General features: G+C 51.5%; 2 protein-coding genes across 3 annotated transcripts; one reads left to right on the top strand and one right to left on the bottom strand.

Moving 5' to 3' along the window:
- The first annotated feature begins 178 nt into the window (after positions 1-178).
- Positions 179-16210, top strand: sec23ip (SEC23 interacting protein). Of its 2 annotated transcripts, none has more exons than XM_060072498.1 (18): positions 179-418; positions 1090-1622; positions 1978-2179; positions 2706-2899; positions 3461-3550; positions 3688-3808; positions 4503-4592; positions 5081-5222; positions 5432-5640; positions 6050-6156; positions 6278-6451; positions 6842-6937; positions 7676-7840; positions 10682-10837; positions 12362-12464; positions 13141-13329; positions 15127-15352; positions 15633-16210. In XM_060072498.1, exons 1-18 carry the CDS (start codon positions 286-288, stop codon positions 15712-15714), a joined length of 3012 nt encoding a protein of 1003 aa, XP_059928481.1. In that variant the 5' UTR covers positions 179-285; the 3' UTR covers positions 15715-16210. The 2 variants fall into 2 exon arrangements, with proteins under 2 accessions (XP_059928481.1, XP_059928482.1); XM_060072499.1 differs by having other exon boundaries at positions 15190-15352.
- csgalnact2 (chondroitin sulfate N-acetylgalactosaminyltransferase 2) lies at positions 15999-22217 on the bottom strand. Its single transcript, XM_060072505.1, has 8 exons — positions 22081-22217; positions 20333-21244; positions 19605-19821; positions 19184-19285; positions 18832-19010; positions 18312-18406; positions 18042-18123; positions 15999-17718 (listed from the first exon to the last, which is right to left on the bottom strand). The coding sequence occupies exons 2-8, from the start codon at positions 20982-20984 to the stop codon at positions 17426-17428; spliced, it is 1620 nt and encodes a 539-aa protein (XP_059928488.1). The 5' UTR covers positions 20985-21244; positions 22081-22217; the 3' UTR covers positions 15999-17425.
- Between the last annotated feature and the right edge of the window lie 824 nt (positions 22218-23041).

The following is a 23041-nucleotide window of genomic DNA, read 5'->3' on the forward strand; positions in this document are numbered from 1 at the left end:
TTAAGATATGTTCTTTACAAAGATGCTGTAGTTGCGCACAATGTGTAAACCTTCCACGCCTGCAGGGGGCAGCACCTAAACGACCTGCTGCCTAACAACCATGAATAAAGCGCCTCCAACCCGATGTGACTTCCACCGATCTACAAATGATAGTCTGTCCGGGGCAACCATGGCTCACACGTATACACATATTATATAGATCATGTGTATGTGGCCGGGAACGGGTAGAGATCCGGGTGGTTGGTTAAAGCCGAATTGCATTGGCTACGTGTAATTTAGGGGAAAATGGCTGATAGGAAAAATAATAATGTCTCGAACTCTAGTGCAAATCTACTGTTTAGTGCGGCACCGGAGTTCAACTTCAGTCTGCCATTCATCCCGGTCAGTCAGGCCACAGGTCCAGCGGTGCTGTCAGGCGGTGAGATAACATGTTATTGGGTTATTGGGTCAAAAACCTGGGGTTTGACAAGGGTACTTTAACTAGCAGGATGCTTAGCCCACTAGTTAGCCATTCGTTTGACCCTAAATAACAATCCAGTATATACATACTAGCTACTCGGTGTGTTATATTCTGTTTAACTATGTGAATGTCATCGTGTTGTTAGTCAGATTATACGGTATCCAGACTGATGGAATGTTTTTTGTTAGAGAAATAAGCTGTGGGGTCTAGTTTCACTTATGTTGTTGTATGTGACAATTGCTCAATCGATCCTGTGATGCACTAAATGTCTAGGGATCTTGTTTGTTGGTCATATGTAAGAAGCGTTGCCCGTTTGGAAATATACATTTCGTTAGTCTGATACTTCTCTTCAGTCTTATCAGTAAAATAGGCATTTCATCCCACCCTGAATTCCGTATCAACATTTCCGATTAAAGCAGTAAATTGGTCATATCAAATAGATCTTATATAATTATACATTTGGTAATTTCCTCCCTGCTTTACCATATTATATAAAGGGGATTGTAGCCACAATAAAGATAGTCTGAACCATTCTTACACTCACTGTTGGTATTTTTCAGCATCTTATCTTCATTGTGGGGTTTTGTTACATGCGTACGTCATTCCTGACCCTTCATAATATTCCACAGATGATTCAACAGACGTAGGAGAAGAAGACAGTTTCCTGGGCCAGTCCTCTGCGTCTGCTCCGGCCCCCTCCACCTTCAACTACTTCTCCAGCTCCGCGGCCAACAGCGACCCGTTCGCGTCCATCGGCCACCACCAGCAATGCCCTCCGCCTGCGCTGTCCTCCGCCCCCCCTCCGGTGCCAACGGGTCCCACCTCTCTCCCCTGCTCGCTGACCCCGACCCCGCCACCGCCCGGGCCTCAAACCAACCCCAACCTGGGCTTCCCCGGGGCCAACGTCTACCAGAGCCCCATGGGACGACAAACTCCTCCTCTCGCCGCCGCCACCCCGCCCCCTTCGCAGAGCACCCCTCTGAGCCACAACCCGTACCGCCACACCCCGCTGAGCAGCCGAGCCAATCCGTACATGCCGTCGCCGGAGGTCCTGCCGCCGCCCACGACCGTGCCACCCCAGCAGCAGCATCAGCAGCAGAACCAGTACTCTCTGGGCGCCCCGCCACAGGGGTACGGCATGCCCCCGCCGGCCTTCACAAAGGTAGACGCCGTGGTCTGAGTCCTCCAGAGCCAAACACCCATAAGATAAGCATGATGAGTGAACAATGAGATCACTCAGTGTATGGGTGGAGCGTTTGTTTGTTTTTTAAATTGCGTTGGTTAATTAATCAAGAGGCTAGCTTCCTCAGACCGGTTCTTAGATTATTTATTTTTCTCCCCGGCTACTGCTTGGTTCAATGTTCATTCGTTATCTGTTGTCATAATAGACAATCATTTTATTTTGAGATTGTATTCGACTCATTCTGCTGTTGCGTCAGTTTATTACCTTATAACATGTAAAGAAAAGAAGGTGACTCAAAACAGATTTGTTCCTCAACCTTTTCCTCTGTCGGCAGCCCCCTCCCGGCCAGATGCAGAGCCCGCTGCCCCCTCCCACCATGGCCGGAGCCTTGGTCCCAGCCAACGCCATGATGCAGTACAACGTCTATGAGGCCGTGCAGCCTCACTGGTTCTTCTGCAAACAGGTGGAGTCCAAGAGTGTCTGGCTTCCCTTCAGCATCATCGACTCCATCCAGCTGGAGGAGACGTACAACTCGGGTAATGAACGGCATGGGGGGGCTGCCAGTACCTAAAACATTTAACTATTGAGCTTTCAAATTGGGTTGTTCTTACGGGACGAGGAATGGTAACGGTGTTACACCAAATCAGCCTTTTAATTGTTATTGTGGCGACGGAGTTTGTAGTTAAGAGTAGGTTTCACATTTTGGTGGCGTAGCTGAGTTAAGGGCTGTTCATGGTCCCACGTTCACGCAACGACAAGGACCACGCAGACGCTTCGACGCAGTCGTGAACCTTTACGGTTCTGCGTCGGGTTTTAGTGAGCCGACCAATCACAGCCCTCGCTGCCGCGTCGCCTCGACGGAAGGTCACAATTTTTGGGAGGTGCACGCCGGGCCCTTGTGTCGGACGCAAGGAGGGTCCGCAAGGACGTAAGGGGTCAGCAACCCCGGTGCATTCCGTGAACGTGGGACCGTAATCAGCCCTTTAATAACGCCAGAGATGTCAGGGTTGTTCGGTTGGGAAAAACATCGTCCCGTTAATGGGAGTTTGTCGCCGGGCACAGTGCAACCCGACCCGGAGAGCGTGGTCGTACGCACGGACGGCGGGCGCTACGACGTGCAGCTGTACGACCGCCTGCGCACGCCCGTGTTCTGGGAGGAGGACGAGACGGAGGTGCGGCGCTGCACCTGGTTCTACAAGGGCGACAGCGACAGCCGCTTCGTGCCCTACTCGGAGGAGTTCAGCGACAAGCTGGAGGTGGGTCCCCCGGCTGGTGGGTCGGGTTAGGGTTAGGGTCCTTGGATGCTGGAGGTGGGTCCCTCGGCTGGTGGGTCGGGTTAGGGTTAGGGTCCTTGGATGCTGGAGGGCGGGAGTGTTCAGCTGCAGTCCGTCCACAGAGTCAATCTAATCTGACTCGATCTGATTGGTTGTAGTAGAAGCGACTGGCGGGAAAATATTTGTGAATCAACAACCCTTGTGTTTTCTTCCTCTTTGAGAGTATATGATCAACTTTAAAACCTGCATTGTCATCTACGTTGGCTCAAATGGGTGAGAGCACCCAGAGAACGTGAAAGTGAAAGAGAAGTTAGTCAGCGAGTCCATGGTGCAAAAAAAAAAAATAGTCGATGAAATGTCTAGTATCCAGTTTCAGGCAATCGTTGTCACGGTGTATCGTTTCTTTATCTGATTTGCCCACCAGACCAGTTGGCACCAGAAGATTGATTGAACAGTGAAAATAACGTGGTATCTCTTCATGAACCACTCAGCATGGTGTATGTTCATGTACCAAGGTTCCATGTTGATTTCTGGTGATCTTAGGCGGAGTATAAGAAGGCGGTATCCACCAACCAGTGGCACCGTAGGCTCGAGTTCCCGTCGGGTGAGACTATCGTCATGCACAACCCAAAGGTAACGCCTAGTGGGGAAACTCGACCCAATCACATGATGTCACGCAGCCAATTATTATACTTTCCATTAAATTCAAGACTTTGAGGGCCCACCATGCAAGGGTCTGACACGGTCTGTGTCCTCCTGCCGTCCAATAGGTGATAGTTCAGTTCCAGCCCTCGGCGATGCCTGACGAGTGGGGCACTACACAGGAGGGCCAGACCAGACCCAGGGTGGTGAAGAGAGGCATCGACGACGACCACGATGAAGTGCCTGATGGTAGATATGTCCCTCCTTCACTGGAACCGTTGAAATGGGACAGATAGGCAAAGGGAAATGGAAGGGGTATGACTCAGTGTTCATCCAGGCCAGGGTTTTACTGTTATGACACATTTACTGTCAGGTCTGGACAGTCCCCTATCGGATCCTGCTCACATTGTGTTCTGAGGAGCTGGACCACATCCCGAGGTGATCGGCCTCGAATTCTGATCAGATTGAATAGGTGTGTGTGCACAGCAGTCTGGCCACAATATGGGCAGACTACTGAACAGACCATAATAATCTGCCTGGGCAGGTAAACACCGCTAGACACACAGGAATCATACTGGTATTCGCGTCATTTCGTTACCTGTGTCATGACGCTTATTCTGAGCGTGAATATCCAATATCTTTATAACTTAAAAGATAAAACGCACACTGCATGACCTGCTCTTTTGAGGGAAAGTGAAATCCGGCCACATAGTTCACGTTACAGTTTTAGCGTCATATCTGGTGTATCTGACCACAAAACTGTGATAACAAAAGTATAACCGAGGCCTGAGTGGTAGGAATAAAAGCAGAATAAAAGCAGGCCTGATTCTGAACTTCTGCCAAGACTCGATTTGATATAAAGCCAATGCCTGTTGCGTGGTCCCCGTGATGGAGCCGATGCCGCTCAAAGCTCTGCGTTCATCCTCCTGCTCTCTGATCGCAGGGGAGCTGGCCACGGTGGACCACCTGGTGTTCATGGTGCACGGCATCGGGCCGGTGTGTGACCTTCGCTTCCGGAGCATGGTGGAGTGTGGTGAGTGCCACGGCGACGGCCGCCTGCATCGCTCCTCACAGCTTACGCTTCTTCCATGCCACCACCACCCCCACCCCCACCACCACCACCACCAACACCACCATCACCACCACCACCACCACCACCACCACCACCACCACCACCACCACCACCACCACCACCACCACCACCACCAACACCACCAACACCACCACCACCAACACCACCATCAGCGACACCACCACCACCACCACCAACACCACCACCACCACCACCACCACCACCACCACCACCACCTCCACCACCACCACCACCACCACCACCACCACCACCACCACCACCACCACCAACACCACCACCGACACCACCACCACCACCACCACCACCACCACCACCACCACCATCACCACCACCACCATCAGCGACACCACCACCACCACCACCACCGACACCACCACCACCACCTCCGTCCTCACCCTCCCTCTCTCTCTGCGTCTGTGTCTCCTCAGTGGACGACTTCCGCAGCGTGTCTCTGAAGCTGCTGCAGAGCCACTTCAAGACGGCGCAGGACGAGCACGCCATCAGCCGGGTGGAGTTCCTCCCGGTGCAGTGGCACACGGCGCTCCACGGGGACGCCACGGGCGTGGACAGGTGAGGAGCTTCCTCTCTGGCCTGGGCCCACTCCTCACAGGGCTAGAGGAAACGCTGAGATCTATTCTCTAAAGGGTCAAAGGGGACACATTGTACCACCAGGTGTGAGTGTGATTAGCCGTTACAAGCCGTTTTGAAAATGTGCGTCATCTGACATCACAGCAATAAGGCTGTATGTTGATTCATGAATCCTCTTTTTTCCCGCCCAGGAGAATCAAGAAGATCACGTTGCCCAGCACGGGTCGCCTCCGTCACTTCACCAACGAGACGCTGCTGGACGTGCTGTTCTACAACAGCCCCACCTACTGCCAGACCATCATGGACACGGTGGCCCTGGAGATCAACCGGCTCCACACGCTGTTCAGGGCCCGGAACCCCGACTACGCTGGCAAGGTGTCGGTCTCCGGCCACAGCCTGGGTGAGGGACGCAGGCGCCCCCCGAACGCGTTTCATGGAGGGCCTTCGACCGAGGACATAAGAAATTAAACGGGGATTGATAAAACTTTATGGCGTGATAAAGTTTGTTGATGCAATCATGAATTACACCGAGTAAAAGCGATACACGACTAAAGCAGTGATGGAGGGGAGCAGCCATGTTCGAGGACGGTCGTGTAGGGTTTGACTTCTGACCTAAAGGTTCTGGGTTCCAACCCCAGTCTACCTGCCTAGCCATCCCTGAGCTCGTCCTCTAACGTCTTCAAATGAAATGCATCTAACCTTCACTCTCAGTCACTTTGTTAGAAGCGTCTTCTAAAAGACGACGAGGGGGATTCTGTTGACGTCGCCACACAGACCAGTTTCTAATCCAGTGTCTCTGCCCGCGACAGGATCCCTGATTCTGTTCGACCTGCTGTCCAATCAGAAGAACGCCGCCCTCTCCCAGACCGCCCCCCCCGTGCCGTCCTCTAACGGCGGCCCCCCGGACGGGAGACAGGTGAGGTCTCCTCGGTGACGCCCAACGCTTAGGAAGCGGCTCACATTTTAACGATTCAGTCAGAAGATTGAAAAACGCATTTCATCCGCCATTTCTAATTTCCTCGTCATCCCAATATCAGGCTGTTTCCCCCGTTGCCGTGGGAAACAGTCCGGCCCCTCCCCCGGTGGCGGTGGAGGAGAAGCCCAGAGAGGAGGCGGAGGTTCTGGAGGGGCTGGCTGACGCGCTGGAGCACCTGGGCCTGTCGGACTTCAAGACCACCTTCGACGATGAGCAGATCGACCTCGAGTCCTTCGTAAGAAAGAGATGCCCGATGTGATGACTTCCATAGCGCTATGTGCAGCACTTTGTGCAGTGCGAGCTGTGTCTTTAAATGTGCTCTATAAATAAACTTAAAGGTCCCATGACATGCCACCAGGTGTGGGTTGATTAGCCGTTACAAGCCGTTTTGGAAATCTGTCCCTTATGACATCACAGATGGGTGTGTCCACCTCGATGTGTGACGGATAGATGAGCCCACACCTGGTGGCATGTCATGGGACCTTTAACTTGTAAACATAGAACTGCACATATCCCTAATTAAAGATCCAGCTACCTGGTTAGCAGACAACCTGATGATTGCATGTCACGAAGACAAAAAAGGATTCTCATTGTGGTCCTTTGATGTATTTTTGTGCTCTTCCAGCTCATGTGCACGGTGGAGGACCTGAAGGAGATGGGGATACCCCTGGGGCCGCGAAAGAAGATCGCCAAGTTCGTCAAGGAACGAGTGAATAAGCTGGTACGGCTGCAGATCCCCCCTCCTCCTCCTCCTCCTCCTCCTCCTCCTCCTCCTCCTCCTCCTCCTCCTCCTCCCTACTTGAAACCACAGTTAAAGGTCCCCTGTTTTACCACCAGGTTCGATGGATGTCATAATGATATGGCCTGTACAGCCTTTTGAGACTGTACCTGTGATTAAGGGCTATAAAAATTCAATTCCATTTGAATTGATTGGCCGGCGGATCTATCCATCCATCCCGTGTGTGTTGGCACTAGACTAGAGGGTAGATTGTGAAATGGCTTGTTATGGCTGATCATAAAGCCAACCTGGTGACAAGATGGCGGACCTTTTAAAGGTTGTATCAGCGATGTTGGGTGACGTCACTTCTGTTGGCGTTTGACGCGAGATCCCAAACAAACGGAGCCAGCTCGCACCTCCCTTCCGTGTTTCGTGCATCCAGTAATGAACGCAGCGCAAAACCCCACAACACACACCCCTTGTCAGTGATTGGTTGGAATACTATTTATTTTGGTCTTGGGTGATTGGTAGTACCATTTGTTTTTTGTGTGCGATATCGGAGCGTAGGCTGCCTACAGAGACGCGTTCTTTCGACGGCCTGCTTATGAGGCGGGCGGATAGCGGATCGTGAGGAAGGATCCGATGAATGTGATCATTTATGTTTCGGCCTAGCATCGCTGATACGACCTTTAGGGCTGAATCTTTCGGTAACGCTCTGCCCCTTCGCCTGTCGCCTCTCAGGCGGCCGAGGCGCAGAGGGCCCAGGAGGTGAGCCAGGAGGTGGTGCCCGCCCCCGCCCCCGCTGTCGCCCCGCTGGCCGACACCGTCGCCATGACGCTCCCGGTGGGCAAGACCAGCTCCTCCGTCCACGTGGATTACAACTACTTTGAAGTCGGCACCGGACAGGTGAGTGTGTGAAACATCAGAGGGCGATGATAGTGGGAGTCAAATTGAGCAGTAGTCTGGCCCCCGCTGGCCCCTACTGCCCCCCTACTGCCCCCCTACTGCCCCCCTACTGCCCCCCTACTGCCCCCCTACTGCCCCCCTACTGCCCCCCTACTGCCCCCCTACTGGCCCCTACTGCCCCCCTACTGCCCCCCTACTGCCCCCCTACTGCCCCCCTACTGGCCCCTACTGCCCCCTACTGGCCCCCACCGGCCCCTACTGGCCCCCACCGGCCCCTACTGCCCCCTACTGGCCCCCACCGGCCCCTACTGCCCCCTACTGGCCCCCACCGGCCCCTACTGCCCCCCTACTGGCCCCTACTGCCCCCTACTGGCCCCCACCGGCCCCTACTGGCCCCTACTGGCCCCTACTGCCCCCTACCGGCCCCTACTGCCCCCCTACTGCCCCCTACTGCCCCCTACTGCCCCCTACTGCCCCCTACTGCCCCCTACTGCCCCCCTACTGCCCCCTACCGGCCCCTACTGCCCCCTACCGGCCCCTACTGCCCCCCTACTGCCCCCTACTGCCCCCTACTGCCCCCTACTGCCCCCTACTGCCCCCTACCGGCCCCTACTGCCCCCTACCGGCCCCTACTGCCCCCTACCGGCCCCTACTGCCCCCCTACTGCCCCCTACTGCCCCCTACTGCCCCCTACTGCCCCCCTACTGCCCCCCTACTGCCCCCCTACTGCCCCCCTACTGCCCCCCTACTGCCCCCTACTGCCCCCCTACTGCCCCCTACTGCCCCCTACTGCCCCCCTACTGGCCCCCACTGGCCCCCACTGGCCCCCACTGGCCCCTACTGGCCCCCACTGGCCCCTACTGCCCCCTACTGCCCCCTACTGCCCCCTACTGCCCCCTACTGGCCCCTACTGGCCCCCACTGGCCCCCACTGGCCCCTACTGGCCCCTACTGCCCCCACTGCCCCCTACTGCCCCCACTGGCCCCTACTGCCCCCTACTGCCCCCTACTGCCCCCTACTGCCCCCTACTGGCCCCCACTGGCCCCTACTGCCCCCCTACTGCCCCCCTACTGGCCCCCACTGGCCCCCACTGGCCCCCACTGGCCCCCACTGGCCCCTACTGGCCCCCACTGGCCCCTACTGCCCCCTACTGCCCCCCTACTGCCCCCTACTGCCCCCTACTGCCCCCTACCGGCCCCTACTGCCCCCTACCGGCCCCTACTGCCCCCCTACTGCCCCCCTACTGCCCCCCTACTGCCCCCCTACTGGCCCCCACTGGCCCCTACTGCCCCCTACCGGCCCCTACTGCCCCCCTACTGCCCCCTACTGCCCCCTACTGCCCCCTACTGCCCCCTACTGCCCCCCTACTGCCCCCTACCGGCCCCTACTGCCCCCTACCGGCCCCTACTGCCCCCTACCGGCCCCTACTGCCCCCCTACTGCCCCCTACTGCCCCCTACTGCCCCCTACTGCCCCCTACTGCCCCCCTACTGCCCCCTACTGCCCCCTACTGGCCCCTACTGGCCCCCACTGGCCCCTACTGGCCCCCACTGGCCCCCACTGGCCCCCACTGGCCCCTACTGCCCCCTACTGGCCCCTACTGGCCCCTACTGGCCCCTACTGGCCCCTACTGCCCCCCTACTGGCCCCCACTGGCCCCCACTGGCCCCCACTGGCCCCCACTGGCCCCTACTGGCCCCCACTGGCCCCTACTGCCCCCTACTGCCCCCTACTGGCCCCCACTGGCCCCTACTGGCCCCCACCGGCCCCTACTGCCCCCCTACTGCCCCCCTACTGCCCCCCTACTGGCCCCCACTGGCCCCCACTGGCCCCCACTGGCCCCCACTGGCCCCCACTGGCCCCTACTGCCCCCTACTGCCCCCTACTGCCCCCTACTGGCCCCCACTGGCCCCTACTGGCCCCCACCGGCCCCTACTGGCCCCCACTGCCCCCTACTGGCCCCTACTGGCCCCTACTGGCCCCCACTGGCCCCTACTGGCCCCCACCGGCCCCTACTGGCCCGCACTGCCCCCTACTGCCCCCTACTGCCCCCCACTGGCCCCCACTGGCCCCCACTGGCCCCCACTGGCCCCTACTGGCCCCTACTGGCCCCCTACTGCCCCCTACTGCCCCCTACTGGCCCCCACTGGCCCCCACCGGCCCCTACCGGCCCCCACTGCCCCCTACTGCCCCCTACTGCCCCCTACTGGCCCCCACTGGCCCCTCAATCTTCCTGAAGCGATGGAAGTAAGGGGAAGGGTTTCAGGGCCTCGTTTACTTTTGGCAGCTTCTTCGTACTGTATAATGTTACATACACTACATTTTCTTTGTTGTCTGCTGGGAGAAGCATCTTAACATCAAGATATTTAATATCATATCCAGCTTAATTTGCCCACAAAATCAAACCTTGTGCTTTCTTCTGGCGTACAGCTGTATTACCTAGTTATGACCCCGGCCTGCAGTGGCGTTAAACAGACCGTTTTTTGTCCAATGACATCGCTCTGTAACTCAACTCAACCGTCCACTGTCATTCCTAGCGGTGTGATTGACATCTAACGTCAGATTTGAACGGATCAAACTCTCCCACTTTTTGAGAAGTTATGTGCTGCTCCTACCTCTTCCTCTTTCTGACCTTCTGCTGACCTCTGTTGGATAGGGTATTTTGAAGCAAAAAACAACACTTATACGGTAATATAATAAACACCTGTAGTCATAATTTAACTGACAATCAGACGTGACAAAAAGGAGACTTTTATTCCTTAATGGGTATGAATTGGGATTGAACAAGACATTCGTCCAAATAAATAAAGTCCGACGCATGGCTGACACCTGTCCACCTGCAGGTGTCAGTGATCTACCACGCTCTGGACTTTGAGCCCGTTAACTTCTTCGCCCTGGGCTCTCCCATCGGGATGTTCCTGACGGTGCGCGGCCTGGAGAGGATCGAGGAGAGCTACCAGCTGCCCACCTGCGAGGGCTTCTTCAACATCTACCACCCGGTACCCAGCGAGCACAGACCGAGCACAGACCGAGCTCACACAGAGCATCACACACAGACAGACCATAACACACACACACACACACAGAGCATTACACACACAGACAGACCATAACACACACACACACACACACACACAGACAGACCATAACACACACACACACACACACACACACACACACACACACACACACACACACACACACACACACACACACACACACACACACACACACACACACACACACACACACACACACACACACACACACACACACACACACACACACACACAGCATTACACACACAGACAGACCATAACACACACACACACAGAGCATTATACACACAGACAGACCATAACACACACACACACACACACACACAGAGCATTATACACACAGACAGACCATAACACACACACACACACACACAGAGCATTACACACACAGACAGACCATAACACACACACACACACACACACACACACACACACAGACACACACAGAGCATTACACACACAGACAGACCATAACACACACACACACACACACACACACACAGACACACACAGAGCATTACACACACAGACAGACCATAACACACACACACACACACACACACAGAGCATTACACACACAGACAGACCATAACACACACACACACACACACACACAGAGCATTACACACACAGACAGACCATAACACACACACACAGAGCATTACACACACAGACAGACCATAACACACACACACACACACACACACAGACACACACAGAGCATTACACACACAGACAGACCATAACACACACACACACACACACACACACACACAGAGCATTACACACACAGACAGACCATAACACACACACACACACACACACACAGAGCATTACACACACAGACGGACCATAACACACACACACACACACAGAGCATTACACACACAGACAGACCATAACACACACACACACACAGACACACACAGAGCATTACACACACAGACAGACCATAACACACACACAGAGCATTACACACACAGACAGACCATAACACACAGACAGAACCATTACACACACACACAGACACACACACAGACCATAACACACACACACACACACACAGACCATAACACACACACACACACACACACAGACCATAACACACACACACAGACCTGTTAGGCACACAGACCCATTCCACCCACTGTATCCCACTGGTCATCGGGCTGAGCTGTGGTGCAATGCGTTCCTAACTCCAGCAGTCTGGTGTTCATTCAGAGGGTCGGACACAATGGTTCAAAAGGTTCACACGTTTCAAAGAAAGTACGACTTCTTCTCCCAATAACATTTTGTATGTTGAAGAAATAAATATAAACTAATACAGGAGCTCAACTGGTGGTTTAATGCTGGCTTTTATATTTCATCGACATCTTCCTTATCTCACGTACTTGCTGGATTGTAACAGCAATCCCAACTTCTTTCATTGCTCGTTATGACCGGCAGCCCGTTGTTCTCTTCCAGCTGGACCCGGTGGCGTACCGAATCGAGCCCATGATCCTGCCTGACCTGGACCTGAAGCCCGTCCTCATCCCCCACCACAAGGGCCGCAAGAGGCTGCACCTCGGTACTCCTCACCCACTCCTCGTGTGTGTGTGTGTGTGTGTGTGTGTGTGTGTGTGTGTGTGTGTGTGTGTGTGTGTGTGTGTGTGTGTGTGTGTGTGTGTGTGTGTGTGTGTGTGTGTGTGTGTGTGTGTGTGTGTGTGTGTGTGTGTGTGTGTGTGTGTGTGTGTGTCCTTGTTAGAGGTAGAATAGCTCCCTCTGCTGGCCCTCCAGCACCAACTGGTAGAGCTTAGCTTAGCCTAGCTTCCAAAGAAAGCAGCAGTGCTAGGCAGGTAGCCATGGGGACGGCTAATCCAGTGTCCTAATAATAGACTGCACTGAAAGCAGAACATATATTTAACAATTATTCGCCAAAGGCAAAGTGAATTGTGGGGAATCGCCCCCACTATTCACGGAGTGAATAATTGTTTTATCTTGTTTCCAAAAAGAAACAAGATAACACTTTTTGCCGGGATTTAATTGTTCTTAATAGCGGTTTATTTGTTTTTATTAGCGTGAAGAGAAAATATCCAGAGTTTGAGATCTCAATCTCGGGATATTGGCCAATATTCCGAGATAGCGAACCAATCAAATTCACGCGATGCATATCCTCAGTAAATATATTCTATATCTATACTTGACGATGGCATCATGTTGAAAGCCCTAACCCCGTGGTCCCTCGGCGGGCCGTCCTCCTCCAGAGCTGAAGGAGTCCCTGACCCGGATGGGCTCGGACCTGAAGCAGGGGCTGATGAGCTCGCTGAAGAACGCCTGGCAGACGCTCAACGACTTCGCCCGCGCCCACACCTCCTCGGCCCAGCTGCAGGCCGAGCTGGCCATGGTGGCCAGCCGCATCAAGGAGGAGGAGGAGAAGCAGCAGGTCCAGGAGGGTGAGTGGGCCACGCCGACGGGACGGTCGCGGGCGGAACCCGGGGAAATACGGGATGAATATTAACGAGGGGATAGCCGGAGATTAGCCAATCACGTTGGTTAAAGTCCCTGATCCAATCCAAAAAGGCTCAAATCCGTCACGTGACCGCAGGGAAGGTAACTTAAATTGTCATGCATATTAAACAGGGTGTCTGCTCATCCTAAAAAAGTCTTAAGTCTTAAATTCATGTTTTTAAATTTAAGGCCTTAAAAAGTCTTATTCGTTACTAATGTCATATGCTGGTCTTAAATACTGTAACTCAAGGTCTTAAATTTGTCGGGGCAGGACTATTTTTATTTTTTATTTTTTTCTCGTGGGACTTTTCAGGAAGGACGTGTAGAGAGGCTTCTTTCTTGCTAGCTGCATATATAAACGATTATCTGCGTGCTTGCTAGCTAGTCTGTGACAATGGGCAGGTGAATGAGTCTCATTGAGTGACACACATGCTACGCTTGGGTTATAATACAGCAGGATCCCCCCCACCATTGCGTGTTTTAGGTCTTAAATTTCATTCAAGGTGGTATTAAAAAGTCTTCCGCCTACGATAAACACAGTCGTGGTAGTAGACACTGGCGGCCTCGGCCTCTGCATTAGGGCCGGATGCCCCCGTTTCCTTTGGCAGGCTCACAAATCACACTTTAGATGACTTTGCTTAAATGTGATGGCAGACATTATCGGCGAATGCAAACTTGGCCAGCTGTTGTGAACTATAAAAGTGTCAAAGTGTCATTTTCCAAGTTTATACTGTGCAGACTAGCGTCTTTGGGAATATTTGTTAAAATCCCCTTCTAAGATGGATCTACTTCTGTAAATCAGTTTATCTTTGGGTGGAATGCACGCGTAACGAAACGGGAAACGAGGCGTAACTGCACCGCTTCAGTTTATGGTCTCCGGACGGTCTCTGCATCGTCTCCCCTCAGAAGTTATATTAGAACAGAGTAGGATCACTAGGGCCGTGATCACACCTTGTTGACAGTATTCAGCTGTAGAATGAACCGCCTATACTGAGTAAGTACACGCTTAACCTCCGAGAATGCAGAGGTATTTTTAAACCCAGTGTGACCCGATTGATGACCTCGCTTCATCCTCACCAAGCATGTCAGTTATGCTGCTGAGGGCATGTCGAGAAAAACTCAAGGCTGGATTATTTAGAAGAATGTTTCTATTGACACTCCTGACCCCCCCCCCCCCAATACACACCAACCACCCAGGCCCACCAACGTCGCATAGTCGCTGTAGTTCATAACCTAATGTAATGTCAAAACCAAGCCTTTTAAGAAAAGATAGTGACTCAAAAGGTTTTGACTTTCAACTACTTTCTGTCTGCAGCCTAGCTTGGTCCGACCAGACTCTCGTACTTCATTTCATTTGTACAGAGTCTGGACCTACTCAATTGACAAACGTTAACTCACTTGAAGGCGGGTGTCTGTTGAAGTTTAAAACTATTGGATCTGCCATAACCAATCGCGGACGTTTGGCCGGGCTGTAAACAAACCAAACACCGTGAAGATGTCCGTCAACGAGAGCTGACTTTAACGTCATTGTTCTCAGCCACTCCCTCTGTTCGCTGATTGGACGCACAACATTGAGACGGAGAAAACCCACTAACATACGGCAGACCCAGACCTAGTACTGAAGGGAAATTCAAATTGAGCGGAAGTACTTAGGCGGGCGGAGCTAGGCTGTCTGCAGCCCCCTCCCGCAGAACAACGTTATTGAGGTTTTTTTTGTTTTCTTGAACTCTCCCGCCCAGTAGCTGGGAGGGGCTCAATCTCCCGCGCTGTGACCTTAACAGACGGTGGTCCCCCTTCAGTCGCAGAGGACAAGATGGCGGAGGCGGTGGAGCCGCTGAGGGAGGAGGAGCCCCAGGTGAAGATGGGGAGGCTGAACGGCGGCAACCGCATCGACTATGTCCTGCAGGAGAAGCCCATCGAGAGCTTCAACGAGTACCTCTTCGCCCTCCAGAGCCACCTGTGTTACTGGTACGACGCACGCACGCGCACGCACGCACACGCACGCACGCACACGCACGCACGCACACGCACGCACGCACGCACACGCACGGTAATGTGGTCTTGGTATTGGTGAAATGTATTGGATCGGTTCCTACTTGGACCATGTAAATGTGTAATGTAAATGTGTCATTGCTTTGGTCCTGCGTTGATCAGTTTTCACAAAAAGCTGAAGTGAAACGTGACACACTGGCCGTTGTGTGGAAGGCTTGTGCCTCAGTGTTGAGCTCCTACGTCTCTTCCTCTGCAGGGAGTCCGAAGACACAGCCTTGATGCTTCTCAAAGAGATCTACAAGTCCATGGGCATTCACCCCGAGCACATCCTTCATTAACGCAGTCTATTTTTAAAAGCCCTTCACTGTCTTTTACGTTTACTATTCCATGTTTATTCTGCTGGACTTCTTTCTGATTATTTTTTTATTATTATTTTTAGTTGAATGTATAGGGATGAGTACGAATGTTGTATGATGCATATTATCTTAAATTAAGAACAGATAAAGTTAAGGGATTCCAGTGACTAGTTCAACTAAATTATAGAACTGGTCGAGTTGGCGCTATGTTTACTGAAACTATACTGTACATTATACAATTCATTATACAAAGATTTTAACATAAGTGACTTGACAAGGCAGCAGTGAAGAGCTTCCTGTTTTATTCAATGGCCAACATGTCGAATAAATCATTTCAGAATTCAACAAGCTGTTTCCTCATTAAAAAGATGAACAGGAAGTGAAGTCTATATACAGAGTAAGCAGAGATGGCTGGTCAGACTTAACAAAAGCAGACATGTTTGCTATAACTGATTAATAAAAACTAACTACTACAGAATGGGATGGCATGTCAACCTGCGTTCCATTTGAGATGAAGAGAAGCACTTTGCTCGCGGCCTGTCGTGTGGACAGCTGTACCCTAAAACTATTCTCTCCTATCCTACATTCCAGATAGGGTCTCCTACAATCCTACCGATTCCAGTGCGATAGCCAATCGCATCGAACAAGAAATAAAATGTACAACAGATCTATGAACGTGCCACTTCAACAACAATGACCTGACTAATGTGATTGCTGCATCACGTTAAGAAGGCACAAGTGTTAAACAAAATTAAACCACGTGGAAGAAAATAAAGTACAAAACGTGTGCCGCCTCTAACAAGTATTTGGAATGATAGTGCTGTGAGAAATCCCACTGGACAATCAAGACATCTGAACGATCCTTACACTGGTTCTGGACCATGAACTCAACGTAATACAAAGGCTTACCCTCTGAGCAAGGAAGACTGAAGGATTGTCCCTTTTTCCTACCAAGGCTACAATAACATGATAGGTCCCTTATTTTGACTAGTAATGTTCATTTACAAGCTTCATGAAATGGTTCATGGCTGAAGGTGCATGACGTTAATAAATACTAACTTGGTCCCAGTTCACGGGCATCATGACAGGAACAGAACAATAACACTTTGCGTGCCGGTTGGTCCAGATTGTGCGCTATTCCAACTCTTAAAACCAAAAGACGATCCTTTAGATGTTTTGTCTGACTTAAGTTGCAAGTCCGATGCAAATTAAACTCCAGCCATAAATATTAGTACCAGTTTCCCAAAGGTGAACGCAACATTTTGATACCTCGGTATTGGAGTCGTGTTCTTGCTAGAAATAGTTTGGCCAACGCTCCTTGAAATCACAGTAACTTGTGGAATACTGATGTAGCAAGAGAACGTGAGACAAATGACTCCCTTAAAACTCCACTGAATACCGTGTGAGAAGTCTCTTCAATGTCCGAAATGAACTCCAGGCATTTTGCCACGAATTTTACACAAACAATAAATCCGTCCCCTAAGGTTTCGTTCCGACTGCCGTCCTTTGTGAGGGCTGCGCCTTGGAATGTCCTGAGCGGCATCGTAGAAATGGAACACTCAACGCGTCGGCCATGTCGTACATTCATCTGTGTCTACTGCCGAGCCACTGAAATGTAAGCGGGTCTGTGTGCTGCTTGTGGGGCACCAGAACTGTCAGTATAAAGAGCTGCCCCCTTCCTCCTCCCACCCCCTCAGCCCTCGGGCTTGCTGCGGGTCTTGAAGGCCTGCTTGCGGAGGTGGGCCTTGATCTCCTCCTGGAACACCAGCATGCCCAGGTGGGAGTGGGAGGCCTCGTTCATGGCCTTGGACTGGATGCACATGCTGTACTGCTCCGGGGTCAGCTCGTCCACACACCGCTTCTCGTGCCACAGGTGGAACAGGCCCGCCACGGGGGTGCGTGTCACGATCAGGTCGCTCCTCAGGTACTTCCTGTACAGGTGCACGTCCTCCACGCCCCAGCCCTTCACGTCCAGGTCGAAACCCCCTGGGAAACAAAGTGGAAACCGTTAGAATCAATGGGGAACACTGATGTATAAATACTAGTGCTGTCAGTTAAACGCGTTATTAACGGCGTTAACGCAAACCAATTTTAACGGCGTTCATTTTATCGATCGTTTAACGCAATTATTCATTTGTAAAAAAAAATAAAAATAAAAATTCTTCGGCTCAAAACAAAGAAGCAGTAGCCTGACTGCTAATTGATTAATCGTGAGTTAACTATGACATTAAGGCGATTAATATTTTAAACGCTTGACAGCACTAATAAATACTGAACTGATGAGGAGTTTCACTGGACCCCGGTCTTACCGATGTTCAGGAAGTCTGACCGGTATTGACATGTCATTCCAAAGCCAAAGTCTCTCCAGAAGCCAGCCTCTTTCTTGTGATTCTGTTTGAAAGGACGTATCATGCGTCAGTACCCACTACCCAGACATAATCCTGAATGAGTGAATGCGTGTTCATTTTAGATTATATCATTATTGCATCATGTAGGTGGGAACTAGCTTTCAGTCTAAACTAAAACCCGTCCAGAGCCCGTGGCACGTTCCGCTCCATGGAATGAGAGTCAGTCCTTACCAGCTGCAGGTCAACTGGAGGAGGCTGTTCCAAGTTTCCATAAACAATGGCGGGGTTGTACAGACTGAAAACCACAGGGTAAAACACCCTCTTGTCTACAAAACACAAAAAGAAGCAAAACATCTCCTCAGTACGCAATATAAATGCAACCTCAACTTCAATACTATACTTCCAACCCTTCCATATACACATCGTTTTAAACCTTTCAACTATTAACAAATAATGTAATATCAATGTACACTGAAAATACACAGTGATACAAACGTGGTACCCCAAGTGATTAGTAATAGTTTGTTATAGAACATTAGGCAGTCTGTTCATATATACAAGAGCTTTATGATGACTTTGAAATATATAGCTTATAAACAAGTACAAGCCATGTTTCCTGCTTCGCATAGATATAATCACATATGACATATAGTCTATCAGCAAGCTCATTCAACTGCATCTGCACATCGGGAGCCCCCCAGGGGGGGTACTGACCCACGGGGGGGGTCACACCGTACTAAAGGTCACCTACTAGGAGAGGCGTGCAGGCGGCAGGCGTTGAGGAAGTCCAGGGTGAAGTGGATGTCCACGTCGCAGAAGAACATGAGCACGTCGCCCCTGGTCCAGGCGTGGGCCCCGATGTCCAGACCGCGGCCCCGGGAGAACTCCTCGTCCACCGGGAGCAGGGTGTAGTTGGAGAAGCTCTCCTCGCTGGGAGGAACCAAACAGAGCGTGGTCAACTCCCCTCGCCGCTCATACAACAGCTTTTCTTGCATTATTGTTTCCATAATGACGTAAGGAATTGGGGCAGATTAGCACGTGTTTGTAGACGGTGGGCCACGTTCAGTGGTGAACCCTCATTACAGTTCAGACAGCGGACAGACCTGGAGAGCTTCACCAAAGACGACTTCACCTCCTGCAGGCCCTCTTGCCCAAAGTAAACCACCGTCAGATGAACTCTCCTATCCTGCTGGACGCACACTTCCCTGAAGCACAGCAGTGAAAGAAAAAATAGATCTTTGATAAAAGGATAGTTGACAAGCACCATACATACTTACAAATAATAAATACACCATAAAGTACTACAATACGTAAAAAAATACAGACAATTAAATGTCAGTAAATTGGTTTTCGTAAAACTCAGTATTAACAGCTCAACACCAAACCACTTTAACTCCTCTTCCACGTCGTCTGGTATTAGTCTCCCAGCGCAGACAGGAAACCCTGACTCTGAGCTAATGGAAACCAGTGGTCAGCCCGGGGCCCGGGGCCCGGGACGGGGCCACAGGGCTCGGCGGGGCCCACCTGAAGTTGAGCAGGAACTGCATGAAGGTCTCCACTCGGCCCGCCAGCGGCACGATGACGTTGATGACCACGCCCTGCGTCTCCACCGCCGTGCTGCGCACCTTCATCAGGGGCCCGAAGGGCCGGAAGAGCGTGACGTGGCGGAAGCTGCTGGAGTCCTCCTTGGCGAAGAAGAGCTCGTACAGCGTGCCTTTGTCCCGCTCCGTCCGGTACAGCCCTGCCGACAGAGGGGAAGACACACAGGAGACTTGACCGCTTGTTGTCCCTGCAGGTGTAATCTCACCACTAACCACTAACATGAGGCACAATGATACAAAAACCATGCAGCAGATCAGGTAAGCCTGCAGACAATATATTGATTATTCATCCCCACATCGTGTTGTATTGAACGCTAATCGCTCCGTGAGTATCTACCAGTCCCAGCACAGGGATCAAGCAGCTCGCTCAAGAGTTGGCAACACAACACCGATCTTTAAAGGTCCCATGACATGCCACCAGGTGTGGTGTGATTAGCCGTTAAAAGCCGTTTTGGATACGGCTTGTCTGACATCACAAGCGGGCGTGTCCCACATAGATGTGCGCTGGATAGATCAGTCTACCAGCCTACCCCGTGGACCGGAGCAAATGTTGCTCATCTCTCCGTCACACGTCTAGGCGGACACGCCCACCTGCGATGTCATAAGGGGCAGATTTCCAAAACGGAGACTTTCCCCCCAGTCCGGTCGTACCCTCGGTGAAGTGGAGGTCCGAGTAGGTCTGCCTCTGCATGGGCGCGTCGTCGTCGGCGCCGTCCTCCTCGTCGGGGTTGTTGATGATGTCCAGCGCCGCCTCCACCGCCTCCACCAGCTCGTCCCGCCGGTCCTTGCGGACGGGCTTCTCCTCGGGGTGCCGCGTCAGCCCCATCTCCAGCTGGTACACCTTGGACGAGGTGAAGCTCTCGAAGGGCACCACCGCGTACTCGCTGGGGAAGCGCGCGCCCGTGCTCACCTCCGCCTTGTCGATCTGCGAGTGCAGGTACTCCAGCAGGTCGCCCGGCTCCTGGTCCTTGGCCTCGGACAGGCCCGGCACGCCGGGCGGCTCCTTCCGCTCCTGCAGGAGCTTCAGCCGGTCGCCCATCTCCTGCAGCTCCTGCTTCAGCTGGGCGATCTGCCGCTTGAGGCTGGCGGCGCGGTTGAGGTGGCGCTCCTCCTGCTCCTGCAGCAGGCCTTGGTAGTGCTCCTTGCCGTAGCCGTCACCCACCAGGCCGGGCAGGGCCATGGTGAGGTCGGCGGGAGGGGTGCACTCCAGCAGGTAGGCGAACAGCAGCAGCACCAGCAGCAGGAACAGGCCCAGGAAGAGCCAACGCGCCCGGCTGGGCATGGCCAAGCCGCGCCTGGGCATCGCGCTAGCCTCTGAGCTACGGCCAGCGAGAATGCATTCCCCCCTTTCGCCCTCTGATGTATCGGCCGATTCACATTACGTGTATGTGTCTTTTAAACGCATTGAGTGTGAAGGAAACATTTATTATTTGGGCAATGATATCCACGATGGGAATCAATAATGTTTGAGTGTCACATTAATAACGGCAACTTAAGTGTATGTTTCACTTCGTCTGGCAATGTCAACAACTTAACTGGAGCAAGTGTCAAAGAGATGTTTACCTACAGCAGACAGAAAAAAAAGGATAATATAGTTTAAGTGTCTATTCGTGGCCGGGCAGCTATTTTTTTTCGGCACAGGTGTGCTGCATTTCAAGCTGGGTTCGCAGATGTTTATTCAGAGTCTAGCAAATAACAGCGGGGGGGGGGGGGGGCAACAACAGCTCGTTGTTTCGCGGCGGTGGGCGGACTGGATTGAGACAAACCTCCGTTCATCCTGCTGAAGGTTTCATTACGTTTCCGGTCTTTTGATCACCTCTTCACAATTAAAGCATGCAGACTAAACAGCTGTGGTAGCGGTACGGTTGAATGTAAATCGTATACAGATGTTTTAGTCTGGTTCCTATTGTCTTCACTATGTACATCCGTAGAAAGTTGCTGGTGCAGCACTTATTCGATTGTTCTGTTAAACGTCTGCTCAATTACACGAGAATTTATAAAGTATGGCTTCAATCGGAACACCCTTACCAGTTAATAAAATAAAGGATACCGAAGCAGACAGTCCCCACACTACTGATTAGGCAAACACCGCCGTAGTGGGCATGACAGGAGGACTGAGCACTGAACAGTTCCCAAGCGTCGCACGGATCACAATGCCATGCCACAACGAAATTGCTGCATTAAAAATATTTGTCTTATCCAAACAATTTATTCGATGAAGATTATTAACAGTGTAAAATTAACACTCACATCAAGTCGATTTATTTCGAAAATGTCAAACGGAAATGCACGCTCCGCTGCTCGCTCTGTATCAATGTAAATACCACAATAAGACTTTAGCTTTTAAGCTTAAAGATAAATGTTTCAAATATGTCATATGTAAAAAATGAACCGCTTACCCAATTAAACCACTCCACCGACCGTGCCCTCCGTTTTTCACATGAAAGGCGAAAGCAAATAGCTAGCGCTGCAAGCCCATGGATGCACAAATACAAGACGCCACGGAGCAAAAGAGAAAAGTAGGTACGAGGGGCACTTCCGGTTTAAACTAGCCAATTAAAGTTGTGCTACTTTAAACGTCATCAATCATTCTATGCAAGGGTATGGATGGTCATGATGGTCAGTTTTTCCATTGATGCTCTCATTCTAATTTTCGTTTGACATAACCAATATTTAGCTCATAATGCAATACAGTATATGGCCAGGCTCAGTATAATCCCAATTACCCCCTATGTTTTATTCGATACATTTCGACAGTGTTACCCCTTATGGGTTTTTCATGACGACCAAAGAAAAACCAGTGTCACCCCTCATGTTTCATTTGATAAAAACGACAGTGTTACCCCCTATGTTTTAATTGATAAATATCGACAATGTTACCCCTTATGTTTTTTTCATGACGACCAAAGAAAAACAACAGTGTCACCCCCAATAATCAATCATCCCCCAAAAGCTCTTGCCAGAAAAAAAAAAAATGAACGCAACCCAAACCCAACTTACCCTATACACAATAATCAATCATCAATAAAGAGGATATTCATGACATTAAAATGTATGTGTGTATTGCTATAGTTTCCCTTATGTTTTTTTTCATGATGACCAATAAAAAACAACAGTGTTACCCCTTATATTTTATTTGACAAAGACAACAGTGTTACCCTTTATGGTTTTTTTCATGACGACCAATAAAAAACAACAGTGTTACCCCTTATGCTTTTTTTCATGACGACCAATAAAAAAACAACAGTGTTACCCCTTATGTATTTTTTCATTACGACCAATAAAAAACAACAGTGTTACCCCCTTATGTTTTTTTTAATGACGACCAATAAAAAAGGACAGTGTTATCCCTTATGTTTA

The sequence above is a fragment of the Gadus macrocephalus genome, chromosome 15 (genome assembly GCF_031168955.1).
Source record: "Gadus macrocephalus chromosome 15, ASM3116895v1".
NCBI lineage: Eukaryota > Metazoa > Chordata > Actinopteri > Gadiformes > Gadidae > Gadus > Gadus macrocephalus.

Excerpts from the sequence above, each read along its gene's own strand:
- sec23ip (XM_060072498.1), top strand. The coding sequence starts at position 286 with ATGGCTGATAGGAAAAATAATAATGTCTCGAACTCTAGTGCAAATCTA. Across the intron at positions 419-1,089 it reads TCCAGCGGTGCTGTCAGGCG|ATGATTCAACAGACGTAGGA; the intron begins GTGAGATAACAT and ends AATATTCCACAG. Across the intron at positions 3,551-3,687 it reads TCGTCATGCACAACCCAAAG|GTGATAGTTCAGTTCCAGCC; the intron begins GTAACGCCTAGT and ends GCCGTCCAATAG.
- csgalnact2 (XM_060072505.1), bottom strand. The coding sequence starts at position 20,984 with ATGCCCAGGCGCGGCTTGGCCATGCCCAGCCGGGCGCGTTGGCTCTTC. Across the intron at positions 19,286-19,604 it reads CAGTTCCTGCTCAACTTCAG|GGAAGTGTGCGTCCAGCAGG; the intron begins GTGGGCCCCGCC and ends GCTGTGCTTCAG. Across the intron at positions 18,407-18,831 it reads CCGCCTGCACGCCTCTCCTA|ACAAGAGGGTGTTTTACCCT; the intron begins GTAGGTGACCTT and ends TGTGTTTTGTAG.